The 16,308-nt window shown below is 48.5% G+C and overlaps 1 protein-coding gene across 4 annotated transcripts in view; it reads left to right on the top strand.

Annotated features, from left to right (window-relative positions):
• The window catches only part of INSC (INSC spindle orientation adaptor protein), a 119,061-nt gene that overhangs the window by 31,046 nt on the left and 71,707 nt on the right, over positions 1-16,308 (top strand). For all 4 annotated transcript variants that reach the window (XR_013361969.1, XR_013361968.1, XM_077866380.1 and 1 more), the window contains exon 2: positions 400-500. Coding sequence is in view for 2 of the 4 variants with exons in the window: in XM_077866380.1 (XP_077722506.1) it covers positions 445-500 (56 nt within the window). In the remaining 2 variants the exon portion in view is untranslated. The remainder of the gene's footprint in view (positions 1-399; positions 501-16,308) is intronic.

Genomic DNA, 16,308 nt, shown 5'->3' with positions numbered 1-16,308 from the left:
GACTTACAGGGATTCACAGTGAGCTTGGGACTTAGGACTAAATCAACACTACTTGTACGAGGACTTTAGTAGAGTCTAAACTGGTTCAGAAAGAAGAGGGTTGGGACGCCTGGGTGGCTCAGCAGTTGAACATCTGCCTTTGGCTCAGGGCGTGATCCTGGAGTTCCACATCGGGCTCCCTGTGAGGAGCCTACTTCTTCCTCTGCATGTGTCTCGGCTTTCTGTCTGTGTCTCTCATGAATAAATAAATAAAATCTTAAAAAAAAAAAAAACAAAGAGGGTTAAAGGCCCTCCCTCTATACCTACCTTGGCTCCTTGTAGCCATGAACTGGGAGAAAAAGAGATTGTATCTCTTTTCTGAGGCATCCATTGATCTTGTTCTGCCTCCTTTTTTCCTAGGGTCACGACCACTGCAGCCAGGCTTTGCTGCAGATTGGGATTAACATGATGGCCTTGCCTGGAGGCCGCCACCTGGACTCCATCCCTCTGCCGGGTCAGCGGTAAGTCCTGTTCCTTAGGGCCAGGCCTGCTCCATCTGGCTGAGGCCATCCTCTAGCTAAGGCCCAGCTCCAGGGTCTTGAAGCTACAGGTGCTCCCACTTGTCCATGCACTGTCCTGGAGAGAAAGCTTAAGACAAGGTATTGGGGATGCCACTTTGACTCAGCCAATACTGACAGAAGTGAGCCCTGAGATGTGCAGGAATCAGGCACGTCCAGTACCCTAAGGAGGTGGGGTCTAAGATGCAGGCAGACAATGAAACAAATAATTGAATGGGGTGTTCTGCTAAGATAGAGGAGCCCAGAGGAGGCTCCCAATCCCACCTTGACTAGGAGGCTGGAGCCACTGGGGGCCCTTGGGGTCATGGAAGTTTCTCTCTGAGCCTCTTGAAAGGGACGGTCTACCCTTAGGTGTCTTCTCCTTCTCCCACAGCCCCAGGGAGGGCACAGAGCATAGAGCTGATCCTAGGAGATAATTATTGCCCTCAGTGGGGTGTGGGAGAGAGGTGGGGAGGAGGAGGCAGGAATATGCCGAACAGCAGGTGAAGCCCAGATGATGAGGGGAGAAGAGGGAGAGATGGGGGCACCCGAGGTGCCTTCACATGGCTGAAGGCTGTGGGGCCCTGGCTGGTCCTGGAGGCCAGAACCAGAACCAAAGAGGGGAGTACCAGGGCAGCAAATTTGTGGTGACTCACTGTCCCAGTTGCCCCGGGACTGTGTTTGCCCTGAGAGTTTTGTGACTTTGAGAATGCCTGCGTCCCAGGCGAGCGTCTCATGCAGGTTTGATCTACAGAGGAGCTATGCAACTGGGTGCTCAGGGCTTCTGTTTTGCTCCTCTTTCTTTCTTATTTTCTTTTCCGGGAACATTTTGATGGGGCTGTTTAGAGGCAACCAAATCCTAAGCCCTAGCCAGACTGTCAGGTCATTGTTGTTTTGTTTTGTATGTTTTATTTTATATATTACAGGTATCACTGACATCTTACCTTCATTCTATCCCTAATCCCCACACCTGAATTATCATATCACTCATTTCTATGTTATTTGATTTTTGAGTATTTTTCTAGGTATGTGTTGCTTTAAAAAATCAGAAAAAAATGTTGAATATTTGCTAGAAGCCTACTAGTACTGGGTTAACCTTTATGAAGTCATCAGTGTCTCCCCAAAGTCATCATTATGGCAAGCTTTATGGGTATGACATACAGCTCATGGGTGCCAGTTAGAATGGGAAACACTATTAGAGAGGTAGCTAGGAATTTTCTGTGCAGCCTGACACTGAGATAAGGGATTGTATGGGGACCCAAATCTCTCTCTCTCTCTCTCTTTTTAAAGATGTTATTTATTCATGAAAGACACAGGAGAGAGGCAGAGACACAGACAGGGAGAAGCCGGCTCCCTGCAGGGAGCCCAATGGGGAACTTGATCCCAGGACCCCAGGATCACACCCTGAACTGAAGGCAGATGCTCAACCACTGAGCCACCCAGGTGCCCCCCAAATATCTTTCCACACAGTGTGTGTTTAAAGAGAGCTCAGAGATTGTGAGAGGCAAACCCGTCAGGATACACGTGTTGGAAATGCTGATTGCCTTTCATGGGGTGAGCAGGGGCCATCAGCTTTGAACTCATGACTGCCCGGTTTCAAAGCCGGGTTCTATCTCTTACTAGCTGTGTGGCCTTGTGCAGGTTCTCGCACCCCATCGGCCCCTGAGTTCCCTCACGTGTGAAATGAGGATGAAGAGAGTACCTACCTCATGTAATGTGTGAACTGAAGAAGTTAGTATGTGCAACGTGTCTGTCGCTCAGGGAAAGCTACATAGGGGGCTCTATTGTTTGTTGAGTGCCCACTGCATGTCAGAGGTCCACTGTGATCTCAGGGCAGTCTTTTTAGAAACCCCTTCCCTGACTCTTCTTGGCCAGTGACCTCACTGAGAAAATAAGAAATCACCAATGGACACTCCCAGCCGCTTAATATTTTAAGCCAGGAGAAAGTGGAGCTGTTCTAGATGAAGTGGAATCGTAGCCCCCCTGGCTCCTGTCCAGCCCCAGCAGTAGGTTGGTACCCATGTGCCAGGTGGGTAGCAACAGCTCTGGCAATGTGTTGGTTCATAAGCACCTGGGGAGCTTCCCAGGTGCAATCCGAAACCAGCCCCACTCTCAGAGGCGGAATGCACATTCCGAGGACAGGGAGGGGGTGGGGAGCCTCGATGCCCGGGGTCCTGCACATGGGTAAACTGGTGACCACGTCCTTTCGATGACCTCGCCCAACACAACAGGGTTTTGGGTCACCTCCTCAGAGCCTCATGGGTCCTGGGATGGTCATACCAGCACCTGTTCTGGCGGTGGGGAAGCTGCTGCCACAGGGCAGTTTAGGACAGTGGTTAAGGGTCAGGAGGGCCTCAACTTCACTATTGGTGCTGCTGCATATTCATTATGACCTTGGGCTTCAGTTTCTTTGTCTATGAAATGGGGATATTTGTACTTACATCATTGGGTTATGAGGAGAATTTAAGATAATGTGTTTAAAGCACCTGCATGCACACAGGAACCACTCGATCAGTGTTAACCTCTTCAGATGAGGACTAGGTCCCCAGAGTAGAGAATGTGGGGCAAACATAGATCAGACCCTGGTACCCTTTCCGCCTTGGGGAACACTGTCTCTCTCTCTTTTTTTCTCTCTCATTTCCAATCCCTCTCATTTCCAATCCCCTTAGAAGTTTTAAGGATAAAAGGAAGTTAAATTACATGACAATGATTTAGAAATTGAATTCCTATTCTTTTGGAGGCAGGCTGGGTTTTTTTTGTTTTTGCTTTTGTTTTTAGATTTGATTTATTTATTCATGAGAGACACAGGGAGAGAGGCAGAGACACAGGCAGTTCTGGCTGATGGCAAAGCTGCAACCTGAGAAGAGGTTTGCTTGGGAAATCTTAGCCAGTGGTGGCTGGAGGGCTCAGTGGTTGAACGTCTGCCTTTGGCCCAGGGCGTGATGCCGGGGTCCCCGCATGGAGCCCGCTTCTCCCTCTGCCTGTGTCTCTGCCTCTATCTCTGTGTCTCTCATGAATAAATAAATCAAATCTTAAAAAAAAAAAAGAAAAAGAAAAAAAGAAAGTCTTCAGCCCTAGTGTTCTGATAGGGCAGGGTGGGCTGCAGAGGGAAGGTGATTATTTCTTTTAATATATTCAGAGCCTGGCCTGGCCAGGATATTGGGGGAATGCAATCTCTGGGCCTACCGGCCTATTAATTGTGTGTGTCCTGGGGGCACGTGCATGAGCCGCATCCACAAGGAAGGCTTACGTGTATTCACAGGATGTCAGAGGGGTTAATGTCTCCAATCCGATGTCGCCTTGTGGACAGATAATAGCAGCTACCTCTTCTTTCCTCTTGTTCCAGGCTCTAGAGGCCTCTGGAGTGGGGAATAACACCATGGTTATTGTCACCACATAAATAATTAATGCTGGATAATTGACTTCTTTCTGTCGTGTTCCACTGAAACTGAATTTCACTCTGAAGTGCCATTGTTCGCATCAATATGCAAAATCAATAAATGCCGTCAGGTTGCGTGGGATCTTCCAGCAGCTTGAGTGATTCATACGTGTTAGGCCTTTGGTATTTGAGACCCTTATGAATAAATAGCCTCAAAAAAGACTCATCTAGGCATGAGCTCCTGGGAGAGAGTTGAGGGCGGGGGGGCATGGGCATCCCAGTGCAGGGGCTGGGATCCCATGCTGACCTGTGTGGGTGATTGGAGAGGGAGCATTAGGGTTCTCAACTCCAAGTGCATCCGAATCTCCTGGAAGGCTTTCAGATGTAAAATTAATAAACAAGCCAAAGAACAGAACCCTACTCTTAGAAATGTTAGCGTGGGTCTAGGGTTGAAAGCATATAGGACTCAGACACGGGCTCAAGTCCCAGACATGGTCTCAACTCCCTACCAGCCGTGTGGCCTTGGCTCCCGCTGACCCTGCCCGTCAGATGGCACATCTATGTGCTAGTTATTATCTCTATTTTGCAAATGATAGGTCACAGCTTGGGTTCTCTGGGAAGCAGCCCTGGGATGGAGTTGAGAGTTCAGGGTGCTTCTCAGAGAATGTTTTTGGGACCAGCACTTGAGGGAGGGAGAGGACGGAGGCAGGACCAAGAAGGAGAAGAGGGAGCTGAATGACTTCAGCTGTCCTCACAGGGAGCTTTGGAATCACAGTTCTGTTCATTGGCCAGGGTGGCCAGGGCCTTCATGTCCCGCTGGTATGTCTTTCGAGTGGGCAGCTGTGAGCAGGGCATGACCTTCGGCGAGGTGGCTCTGAGACAGTCTGAGGGCCTGGTGGCTGGAGGCTGTTAGCTAATGATACTCCCAGCAACTGGAGACAAAAAGTTCTTTCGTAAAGCGGAATCTGAGCAGCAATACGCCTGCCCCACGAGGAAACTGAGACTTGCCCAAGGTCAGAGCTTATAAGGAGCAGAGGTGGGATAGATGTTTCCAGATGACGCTTGAGCCTGAGCGCTGGCCAATACCCTATCCAGTCTGTCTTTTCCACAGTGTTCTTGGGGGCGTTGCACAAACAGACCATTCGCTCATTCATTCAAGTAGTCATTTACTCATTATTAGCCTCCCACAAAATCTTTCTACACCTATGTCCTGAGTGCAGATCATGTGCCTTGTATGATGCTCGTGTGCTTAGGCACATGTTGGTGGCCGAATTGGGCACGGTCCCTTCCCTCATAGAACTCACTGATCTATCTCTTGACCTGATCAGGCCTATAACAAGGATACAGCTCGGGTCTTTGGTTTGGGATCAAACTCGGTGAATCACTTTCTTACCTGCCTTCTGTTCAGCCTGGAGTCTGAGGTGAGCCAGCCTGGGTGCTGCCGCAGCTAATGGCACGCAGCCTCCCCGATCGCCTGGCCTGCTGGTGAGGAGCCGTCCAGCTTCTGAGCCACTGGGGGCCACCGCAGGCCAGCCTGTCTCCAAGTAGATAATGGCTTGCATGTGTGCACCCCTGGTCTGTGGCTGGCCTGCTGCTGCTGGCCTGTTTTCTATGCCTGCGGTGAAATGTGCAGACTGTAATTGTCAATGGGATAATTGGATATTTTTCTGTTGTTTAAACAGAAAGGAAAGCCGATCAGAGTTAGAATCGAATTCCCTCACTTCTCTCATCTCCCAAGAGAAATCCATAGAAACACAGGCATGACCTCGAGAAGGCAGAGGGACAATGATTCAATAGTTATTTTTAGGAAGAGAGATTGTGTTTAAACTTCCACACAGTGCCGGGAACTGGGCTCAAGGAAGCATCGAATGTTATTGCTGGAAGTTTCCTCAGATCCCGTCATGATGGTGGGGAAACTGAGGCCCAGAGAAAGGAATGGAGCTGTCAGAAAGAGTGCTGCTTTTTCTGAGCTGTTCCTTAAGCTGTTTCTAGAAGCCCTATGTCCTAGCCCTAGTGGAATTCTCATGTGACAGTGATCTGTAGTAGACCCCAATTTCATTCATTCACTCATTCATTCAAATGAGATTTACTTTACACTAAGAATTTACTTTGGGCCAGGCCCTGGGTTGTAGGGTGATTTATGTAAATGTCATCACCCTATTCAATGATTAATGTCCATGTCCTGAGGGCCGAATTATGTTCTGATTCGTATCTTTGCTCCTGTGATTAGAATACACACAGTAGGAGCTCAATAAGTGGTTGTTGCATGAATAAATATTTAATAGATGTTTGATAAATGAATGACAGACAAATGGCTGAGGAGTCTCAGGTGAGTGTGAGAAGTTAAATTCAATGGCTTGGATTTTGTTTCTTTCCCCAAGACACCCCTGTCTCCAGCAAACTGCTCTCATTCTTTTTGGTAGAAAGTTGCTGCTGGGAGGGAAAAAGTAAGCTAGTTTTACCTTGATTAATTTAAATCCTCTTTCTTTTTTTTTTTTTTTTTTTTTTTTAATAAATCCTCTTTCTGAGTAGAAGCCAAAGATTTAATTGGTTGATGGAGTCAGAGAGCTGGAGAGACATTTTTTTTCTTCTAAAGGAAAGTAATTCAGAAATATTTTTAGTCTTTAGTTTTATGTTTACTGGGAAGAAAAGTCTGCAATTTCATTATTAAATCTCTTGCAGGAGAACATAGGGCAGTGGGAAGCATGGACTAGAAACCAGAGGCTGCCCTCCCTCCCTCTTTTCCCTCCCTCCCTCTCTCCCTTTTCTCCTCCTTCTTTCCTTCCTTCCTTCCTTCCTTCCTTCCTTCCTTCCTTCCTTCCTTCCTTTCTTCCTTCCTCCCTCCCTCCTTCTCCACTACACTCCCTCACTTCTTCCTTCCTGCCTGCCTTCCCAGCTCTGGCTTTGCCCCAACTTGCTGTGTGTTATCAGACAGTCCTTCTCCTTCTCTGAGCTTTAGTTTCTTCTTCTGAAGATGAGGTAGATAAAAGTTTCCCCAGGGACCCTTCCAGCTCTATATGCCAGGAGTTTGGGAATGAATTTTGGATGATCTGTCCCCTTTTCTAGATAAAAACATCACCCCTTAGTGCCTAGGGCTGGGAAAGCAATCCTATTGACCAAAAACAAGATCTCCTCATTCCTTCCTACAAAATGCACAAAGAGGTCTAGTGTTGCCCTTGAAGCTGGGATGGAAACTGCAGGACATACTAGCTTGGGAGCCCCTTCAAGCGTCTGAGAGTGTGCCCTGTTCAGATTTTATGGAAGCCCCTTGGTATATCCAAGAGAAATGTCCTATAGGGGAATAAGGTGCCCTGCTTTGATGGGATGCAATGCAGATAAATCCATGCAGCCCAGCACTCCAGTGTGCTTTATAATTTAAAGTCCTTGTTTTCCACTCTTCCAATTGCACTCAAAACTTGCTGTTTTCCCAGCATGAGGTTCCATGCCTCCACTCCCTGTACATGCTGTTTCTTTCATCAGAAACCCCACATCTTCCAACTCTGCTTCCTCTCCTGAGGAACTTGAAGGCACCCTTCCAGCGTCGGCCTGGGGAGCTTTCTCAGAAACCATAGCTTGGACCAAGCATCCGTCTCCTCTGCTTGCCTCAAAGTGCCATACGTAGCCCAGTGAGCCACAATTGCTTACTTCCATTCATTCATTTACTCGTGCAAACTACTTGTCAATGCCTGTGATGTGCCAGGCGTCGTCCTGGGTGGAGGGAGTATGCTACCGTGGAGGCCCTGTGCTCTTGGAGGTCTTCCTCCCACCATCTCTTCCTCTGTAATCCCAGCACCTAGCCTAGTGCCTGGCACATCAGGGTGCTCAGGGAGGTTCAGAGGCCATTATCAAGTGCTCTTGGCATCATAAAGTACTCTCTTTTTTTTTGCAGAAAACTCTCCACATAGTGGGTAGAATAGGGTAAGGCAGAGAAATCCGAATTCTGGACTTGGAAGGAATAAAGTTCCATTCTTCAGTGAAAAGAGATTAAAATGAGCCAACAAGAGTGTAGGCATAGATTTCTGCAAACCGTTGACCCCCAGGGTCTTGGGGAGCACTGGATGCCAGGCCAGTAGGATTAGCTGGGGATGAGGAACTGGTACCAGCAGCTGGTATGCCAGGGCGTGGATCTGCTGAGCTGGGAAAAGTGGTTCCCTTTGGCTTCCGAAGGGTCAGGCACAGTTACCCTTCCCCGGTGATGAGCTCTGATGAATGAAGGGGCAACCTAAGAGCAAGAAGCAGGGGCAGGGCAGGGAGAAGTAGGAGGGGACCCCTTTGCAGCTGGAGGTCACTCCTCACTCCGTTTGCACGGTCTCCCTGGCTTCCCTGCTCTGGTGGTACTTCTGGTGCAACCTTGTCAGAGACACGTAGTGATGCGCCCAGTGGGCCAGCAGTTCTGTCCTGAATTTAAACAACGTACATCTAATTCTCCCCCAGAAAGAAATGGGGCAAGGGTTTGAAAAGCGACTAGACACGCCACAGTCTTTAAATGATCATGAGTATTAAGAAGTTATCGATATATCGCAGAATGGCAGCCTACCGTAGCAGAGAGGGCCGTGGCTTGCATTTCGGGGTTTGAACATCAGTCCAGTTGCTGAAGACATCAAAGAGCATGGATAGCATCGGCGTTAAGAGCAAGGCTCTGATCTAAGATTGCCTGGATTCTTATTTCTACTTGTCCACCGTGTAACCTTGGCTGAGTCACTTAACCTACCAAACCTCAGTTATGTGGACCTCATGGAATTACTTAGAAAGTTAAGCGAGCAGTTAAGATCGAATCAAGCCCTTAGCACAGTGCCCAGAATGTCATAAATACTTGATCCATGTTAGCTTTATGATCACTATAGGCCGTGAGTCTTAGACAAGTCATACAATGCTTCTGAGCCGCTTTCTACGTCCATAAAATGGGGAGGGTGATCTTCTCCAAGCATCAAAGTGCTGTCAGGGGCTGCATGGAAAATGCTCTATTGTTGATAAGCCTTCCTGCTTGCTGTGTGGGTAGTTAACTCCCCCTGACTTTAGAAATGTTTCAGGGCCCGTTGTTTCCTACTGCAGTTTCTCGGCATGAGACTATGCTGTTCCCTTCCCCTACTCCAACTCCACCCTGGATAATTCCAGCTTAGAAAAAAAAAATCATCCTCCCAGTACCCTGGTATGTCGAGATGATTGTGGTTACATCTGGCTTTGTGTTTGGAATCTGCCAGACTGCAGAAAACCCAGATTTTAGGCCTTGGTCACCTTCTTCCAGATGTCCAGGAAAGCTGCCATCAGAGAGCAAGGAGGTTACTCAGGGAACAGGCATCCACTTCTCTCGGGGGCTCTGGTGAGAACCGGGTGGGCTCCTGGGAGCCCCATTCAGTGTCTGTGATGCCCTCCCTGCTCCCCCGGCCAGTCTGGGGACAGTCTTGACAGCATCAGGCTCACATTCCAGTTCACGATGGAGACCTAGAAAGTCTAACCCCAGTCCTGGCCCCTGGCCCCTCAGGCTCCTTGGCCAGAGACCCTACCGAGTCCTGACTGTGGTGGTTTTCCACCATGCAGGGAATGTGACTCATTGCCAGTCCATCCGCTTTGACCTCAATTTTCAATTCCCTCTCTCTGTGTGAGTAATCAGATCAGTCGTTTTGGACTTGCAAAGGAAAGATTTCACGCATAGGGAAATGGCAGCCCGAACTTTATGGCCGATGATGGTTGAACCACTGGGAGTTGCGAGGCTCAGGGACGGCAGGCAGTCCCCACTGCACAGCGAGAGCTGCCCTGTTTAGCCAGACTTTCTATGTTGGGGTCAATCAGCAAATCCAATAGGAGAGGTGGAGCCCAGGGAGCCGAGAGCTAATGACAGAGAGTCAGGCGAGCTATGCAATTATGGGATGCTCAGCACTAACACGGTCCAAACCTTAATGAGCTGCAGTCCCTAGACTCCAAAATTGAGAAGAGCGGCTCATTATGTGGCGGCAGGGTGGCCGGGGCTGGGAGTGGACCGACTTGTGGTGGGGCCGTGCTGGGTTCACCAGTTCTAGTCTCCCTGGGAAAGCTTGGGGAGTCTTTGATGGACCTCTCTGTAGGGCCTGGCCCCCACATCCACTGTGGCCTTCATACCCCACTTGTCATCCTACCTCACCCTAGAACCCAGCAAAATGAGAACCAGCTCTCGCCTGGGTGGGTTTGCTGTCTCAGCCGGGGCAGCGCCGGTCACCCAGACCAGACGCCCAGGAGCGGGCCTTGCTCCTTTCCCTCCTTCCCCCTTGCACCCTGTCATCTCCCTCCCAGACCAGCCACTCCCTCTCTGGTGTCACTGCCAAGTTCAGGCTTCCATGCCCTCTCTGCTTTATACCCACCATCTCCCGGTGGGTCAACCTCTACCTGGTAGTTAACCTTGCTCTGCTCCAGTTTCTAACTAACTCTCTGCACAATGATGTCACTGCCCTGCTCTAAAATGTTTTCAGTGGCCCCCGATTGCCTTTAAGATTAAATTCAAATTGGGGGCACCTCGGTGACTCACTGGTTGAGCATCTGCCTTTGGCTCAGGTCGTGATCTCGGGGTCCCGGGGTCGAGTCCCACATCAGGCTCCCCGCAGGGAGCCCGCGTCTCCCTCTGCCTGTGTCTCTGCCTCTCTCTGTGTGTCTCTCATGAATAAGTAAATAAAATCTTTAAACAAAAGATTAAATCTAACTGTGTAATCAAGTTAGGGACTTTGATCACCTGGCCTCTGTCTCTCCCCTTAGACCCTTTCCGGCCACTCCACCAGAGGCCCCTGATGCCTGAGTCCAGTGAAACTCCTTGGCTTATTTCTGTTTTTATGCCACTAGGCCTTTGCACGTTTGTGTGGAGGTCTTTTTGCCCTTGTCATCTGGGCCAACTCTTCTTCTCTAAGAACCAGGGCAAATGTCATTTCCTTTGTGTACATATTCCCAGGCCAAGTCAAGTCCTCTGTCTCCTGTGGTCCTCGGTGATCCTGCTTACAGCTTCTGGATGGCTTCGTGATGGCAGTGTGGGGTTTAGTTGATAAGAGCAGAGACTCAGACTGGGTCTGAGTAATGCCTCTACCACTTACTCAGCATGGGACCTCTTCTGACTGAAGTCCCCTCGTCTATAAATAGGGGCAATACTAGTTTTCTCTTTCAGATTTGGGGGTGGGGGTGGATAATACACAGAGAGATAATACGCAGAGAGGGCTTACAACACTGCCTGGCTCGTTGCACGTCAGCTGCTGTTGTAATTCCCCCTGGACTGGGTTCCTGGTGCTCTCTTGCCTGTTCGGGGTCTTAGCTGAGCTCTGTGAATGCTGAAGTTTTCTCCTGGTGAGTTTTGTCCTCAGCTCCTAGACACGAAAAGCCCGGGACCTCAGGGCTCCAGGCCTGGCTCCAGCACACCCTGGTGTGGGACTTGGTGGAACAGGCAACTTTTCTCTGCCTCTAGGGGTCCCTTTGGGAGGCAGCTCTGTACCTGCAGCCCCAAGGTGAGGGATCTCTGGTCCTCAGGGTCTGTTCATAACTGGGGAGAGAGAACCTTAGTCTAAGCCTGAGGCTTGTGGGTGGAGCGAGGGGGTGGTGGAGGAAAGGGGGTCCTAGTGGCGGGGGCTGGAAGCTCTCGAGTCTAGGGAGTCTTGCCCATAGTGTAAACCTGCTTTGGAAAACCCTCTAGTGGCGATTTGTCTGCTGTCAACTGCATTTTCCAGAACTATGTGAAGGTACCAGGATGGCAACTGACACATTCAGTCTGTGAGTTCTTTGAAACATTTCACTTTGCCACCTGAAAAGACTACTCAAAGGAAGGAGAACAGAATGGGAAAGACGAAGCTAAACCCTTTTCTGTCTACATATCAGGTCCTGGGGGAGAGCCACGAAGGTCGAGGGCAGGCTAATGCTGAACCTGTGTGTGTGCAAATGCATCTGTAATTTTTACCTGACGGTGCTTACTTAACATGCCATTTGGACAGGGCATGGCCTTTCCTAAAGCCTAGAGGAGCTCTTGAGCACATGAGGCCTGGGGTGTGATGGGCCAGATTCAGGGCAGACTCTGCCCTTCACTGGCCGGGTGACATCGGATAGTTCACTTTCCCTCTCCAAGCTGCAGTTTCTTGAACTGTAAAAAAAAGATGATAAGGATGCCCTCCTCGTTAGGGTCCTTATGGGAAGCAAAGAAGATGATGCCTGCCCATGAAGCCATCCACGTGAGAGTTGGCATGAAGCCCAGCCTCCGTAAAGGTGGGCAGGAATGACTCCGGGTTTTATCCTGCCCCTCACAACGAGCCAGTGGGGCCGCACCATGGTACTGATTATTGTTATTCCCCTTCGACACCTAGTTCAGTTCCATAAGTATGCACAGAGCATCCTCAACGTGCCAGGGCCAGGGCCAGGGGGTGACACACACGAGCCCTGCCCTTAGAGTCTGGTGGACGAAGCAGATAGTAATCCAGATAGTAATCACGATGGGGGGAAGACAGGGTGCTATGGACACATGGGACACCTGGGACGTAAGCTGCCCTCGGAGTCCAAGCAACCTGCTTCAGCAGAGACATTTAGGCAAGGTTTCAAGGCTGTATAGGCATGAGCCAGGTGAAGAGGAGATGGGGAGAGAGGGGCCAGCGTGTGGCCAGGGGGCTGGAGGTCACAGCAGAGGGCCTGAAAGAACTCCACGTGGCTGGGACAGAGGTTGGGAATGAGGGGGAAGGCAGGTCAGGGAAATCGTGACTGTGCGGAGGCAAGCGTCGTGCGCGAGGCACACAGCTATTAGGAGGCGGAGGTGGGAAGGGGCCCCGGGGGATGGTGTGTCATCAGGTGTTTTTGCTGTCAGGGCCATCATCTCGGCTCTCCTACGTACTGGCAACGCCTAGACACACATGGAGCCTTTTAAGAGGTTAAAAATGAGTCATTCCCTTAGTTAATGAAAGGCCAGGGAATGTTAATTAGCACCCCTTCTCCCTGGGGCACGTCTAAAATGCCTGAGTTTGACAGAGTTAACAAGATGGGCTCTGAGTCATCAGAGAGTGGGCAGCTGTCAAATGAACATATTGGCTTATTGGATTGGAAACTGTTACCTGGAGCCAAACTCCTGTTCCTTGGCTTTCTGAAACAGAAAAAAACAACACTCTCCACTGGGGTCCTGGACGGACTGGGAGGTGGTGAGGACCCGGGCTTTGGAGTTAGTAGACCTGGAGGGACTCTGTCCAGGCTCTGCCTTTGACCAACCTGAGCCTTGGTTTTTCCTCCTCTGTAAAATGGGGCTACTAAATAGGGTTTCTGTGAACCCAAGACAGAGATCGTATGTGCAAGCACTTGGTATGTGCTTGCCTCGTGCAGGATACTCCAACTTTTCTTTATAGAGTGCTTGGAATCATGCAAGATTTTTTTAAAATTGATTTTTTTTTCAAGTGGTCAGATCTCTTCTCTGCCTTTAAACCCACCTTTGGTTGATGGAAGGCCGCAACCTGGAGAAACAAATGGGGCAAAGTGACTAGAGTGGCCCTATCCGTGCCCCCTTCACAAATTATTCCTAGTTATTAGCTTTGGGGTATATTGGGGGAGCTCCATTTCCCCTACCCCATACTCCTGGAAATATCTAAAGTGTAGGATTAACTCTCTCTTACCGTGTGATACTGGACTGTTTCATTTCAGAAAATGCTAGGGAACACATCTATCAAAGTGGGTAGGGTGAATAATGAAAGTGAGGGTTTCCAGAAAACAAGCAGAAAAGTCTTCCCAGGGCTACAGCTTGGAGCAGAGGGTCCGCACCAGAGACGGCAGAGGACACAGAGGTCACACGGGAAGAGACCAACCCCGGCGTAATAGGTGGATGCGAGAGGCATTTTGCAGAGTCCACCGTGGGAGAGGAAGCCTCCACCCTGGTCCGGCGTTGCCCACGAGGGGCCGATGCAGGTTAAGAACAGGACTTCTTTGAGCTGCCCAGCACCATATGCCAGGAAGGCTCTGCACCGACTGTGTGAACGTGGAGCCCTTAGGGATCAAGCGTTGCCAGGCCCCAGTGCACAGCAAGGCCTGTCCGATGCGGCTCAGCATGGGATTCAGGGTGGATCAGAAGCAGGGCAATGAAAACATTGGCAGATTTGAACAAGATCAGAGAAGCAACATTTCCTCCAGCAGCTCCAAGTGGCTGAGGCCTCACCGGCTCCTTTGTGAGGAGGGGTTGGAAGCTGATACCCTAACCACACTGTAAATTATTTATAGCTTATTGCATAAATAATTGTTCTTAAATTAACTGTTTGGTAAACAGTTTACAATTCACTGCATGGTGAGGTTAAGTCACTCTAAATGGATTATGCGTTGTTTTTACAAGGCTCAAGTGAGAGAACCTTCCGGTTTGGGTTGTAGAGAGGCGTGGGGGCTAGGTGGACCCGCTGACATCTGGTGACAAGATTCCTTCGATGCTCATGCTCCAGAGGAATCTCCCTCCAGGGAAAGCCTGGTGCGCTCAGAGTGGCTTCCAAGGCCCTGTGTGATCTAGCCTGGGTCTCTCTTCTGAGCTCACATCCTACTAATAATCCTACTAATCTTTCCCTTGCCCCAGACACATGTATGGCCCTACCCTTTCTCAAACAAGCCAGGCATACTCCTAAGGAGGGCCTTTGCACTACCTGGATTGCTCAGTACCCATACCCCTTGATCCAGAATCAAGGACCATCTAGAGTGATTGTCCTCCAACATCACGGCACTGGTGTCGCTTCCTTCTCACCTCATACTTGAAAGTCATTTGGCTGAATATAAAGTCTTTGGCTCACACTTTATTTCTCTAAATATTTTAAGTATGTCACTCTACTTTTTTCTAGTATAAAGCATTGCTCTCACACACACAAAATATCTGATGATAGCACAATTTTCTGTCCCTTACAAGTAACACACATTTTTTCCTAGATGCACAAAAATCCTTTAGTTATTTTTAAAAGTTCAATAATCTTACTAGAATATGTCTTCTGTGTTTGTTTTCATGTACACAGCATGCTCTTTTCAATATGTAGTTTAAACAGTATTTTTGTTTTCTGGGAACATTTTCCCAGCTTTTCACAGCTATAAGCTTTTCACATGCTTTTTGTTGCTGTGTTTTGAGTTCCTTTCTCAAAAATAGGGGCTTGAACTCATGACCCTGAGATCAAGACCTGAGCTGAAATCAAGAGTCACATGCCCAACTTAGTCACATGACTAAGCCACCCAGGTGTCCTCAGGAACTCTTACTGTATGTATGCTTGATCTTCTTTGCCTATATTTAATATTTGTCACTTTCTTGCAAACCTGTTTTATCTCTTTCTTCATTTTTTAAAACATTTTTCTTTTTTGCAATTGATTTTCTTAAAGCATTATCCCATGTTTTCTTCTTTAATCTTGTTTCTAAAATGAAATTTCCTTTTCATTTCTAATTCTTTTCTTGCTTATTTCTTTTCTGAGATTTTATGCTTCTCTTTCACATCTTATGTCATTTTTAAAATTTTTAAGTTCATTTTTAAATAGTACATTATAGTTTCCTTCTTTTTTGTGAGTACATTTTTCTGATCTTTTCACATCGTAGGGATATTATTTTGTTATTTATTCTCTTTTTAAAATATGCACGGGATGAGACTTCAATAATTTTTGTGTTGCTTAGTTTTTTTTTAAAAGATTTTATTTATTTACTCACAAGAGACACAGAGAGAGAGAGAGAGAGAGGCAGAGACACAGGCAGAGGCAGAAGCAGGCTCCATGCAGGGAGCCCGATGTGGGACTCCATCCCAGGTCTCCAGGATCCTGGAGGGTGGGTGGGTCTCCACACCCTGGGCTGAAGGCGGTGCTAAACCACTGAGCCACCAGGTCTGCCCCTGTGTTGCTTAGTTTTATGTGAAATTAGTTTTCATGAACTTTTAGAGGGGAGTGGGGTTCAGGAAAGCTGTTCTAAATTCATATAGCTCCATCTTCTTTTGTTTTTGTGTAAGGTTCAGAGGAGGGTGATCTGCTTTCTGAGATTTCCTAACTCTGCTTCCAACCCTTACAGACCTCTCACCCTTGTCTCTGAGATCCCTGTCCTGCTCAATTCTGGTTTTGCTCTCAGAAGTTTCTTCTCCATGTGACACTTTATTATAGAAGAGATTCCTGTTGGGCCAGTTTTGAGAGTTCTTGGTAGGTAACTATCAGGTATCAGGCAACCACCTGATATTAGAGAGGCAAATCCCCAACAGAGGTTTCAGCTACTATTCTCAGATTGTCATTCTGTGCTTCTTAACAAATACCCAGTGACCACTGGGGGTTCTCCTCTCTCTCATATTCATCAGACACCACCTCCCTGCTTCCTCCTTTCTCTTGTACATATGATGCTATGCAGGTCTCGTAGCTGTGAGTGTTTGATCCCCACCTGCTTGTATTTTGAGGTTTATGGGGATATTTTACCATCTAGTTTTGTTGTAAATTTTA

The sequence above is a fragment of the Canis aureus genome, chromosome 23, assembly GCF_053574225.1.
Source record: "Canis aureus isolate CA01 chromosome 23, VMU_Caureus_v.1.0, whole genome shotgun sequence".
Lineage (NCBI taxonomy): Eukaryota > Metazoa > Chordata > Mammalia > Carnivora > Canidae > Canis > Canis aureus.
Note: the sequence above shows the minus strand (reverse complement) of the source record. Positions and strands in the feature narration are given on the sequence as shown.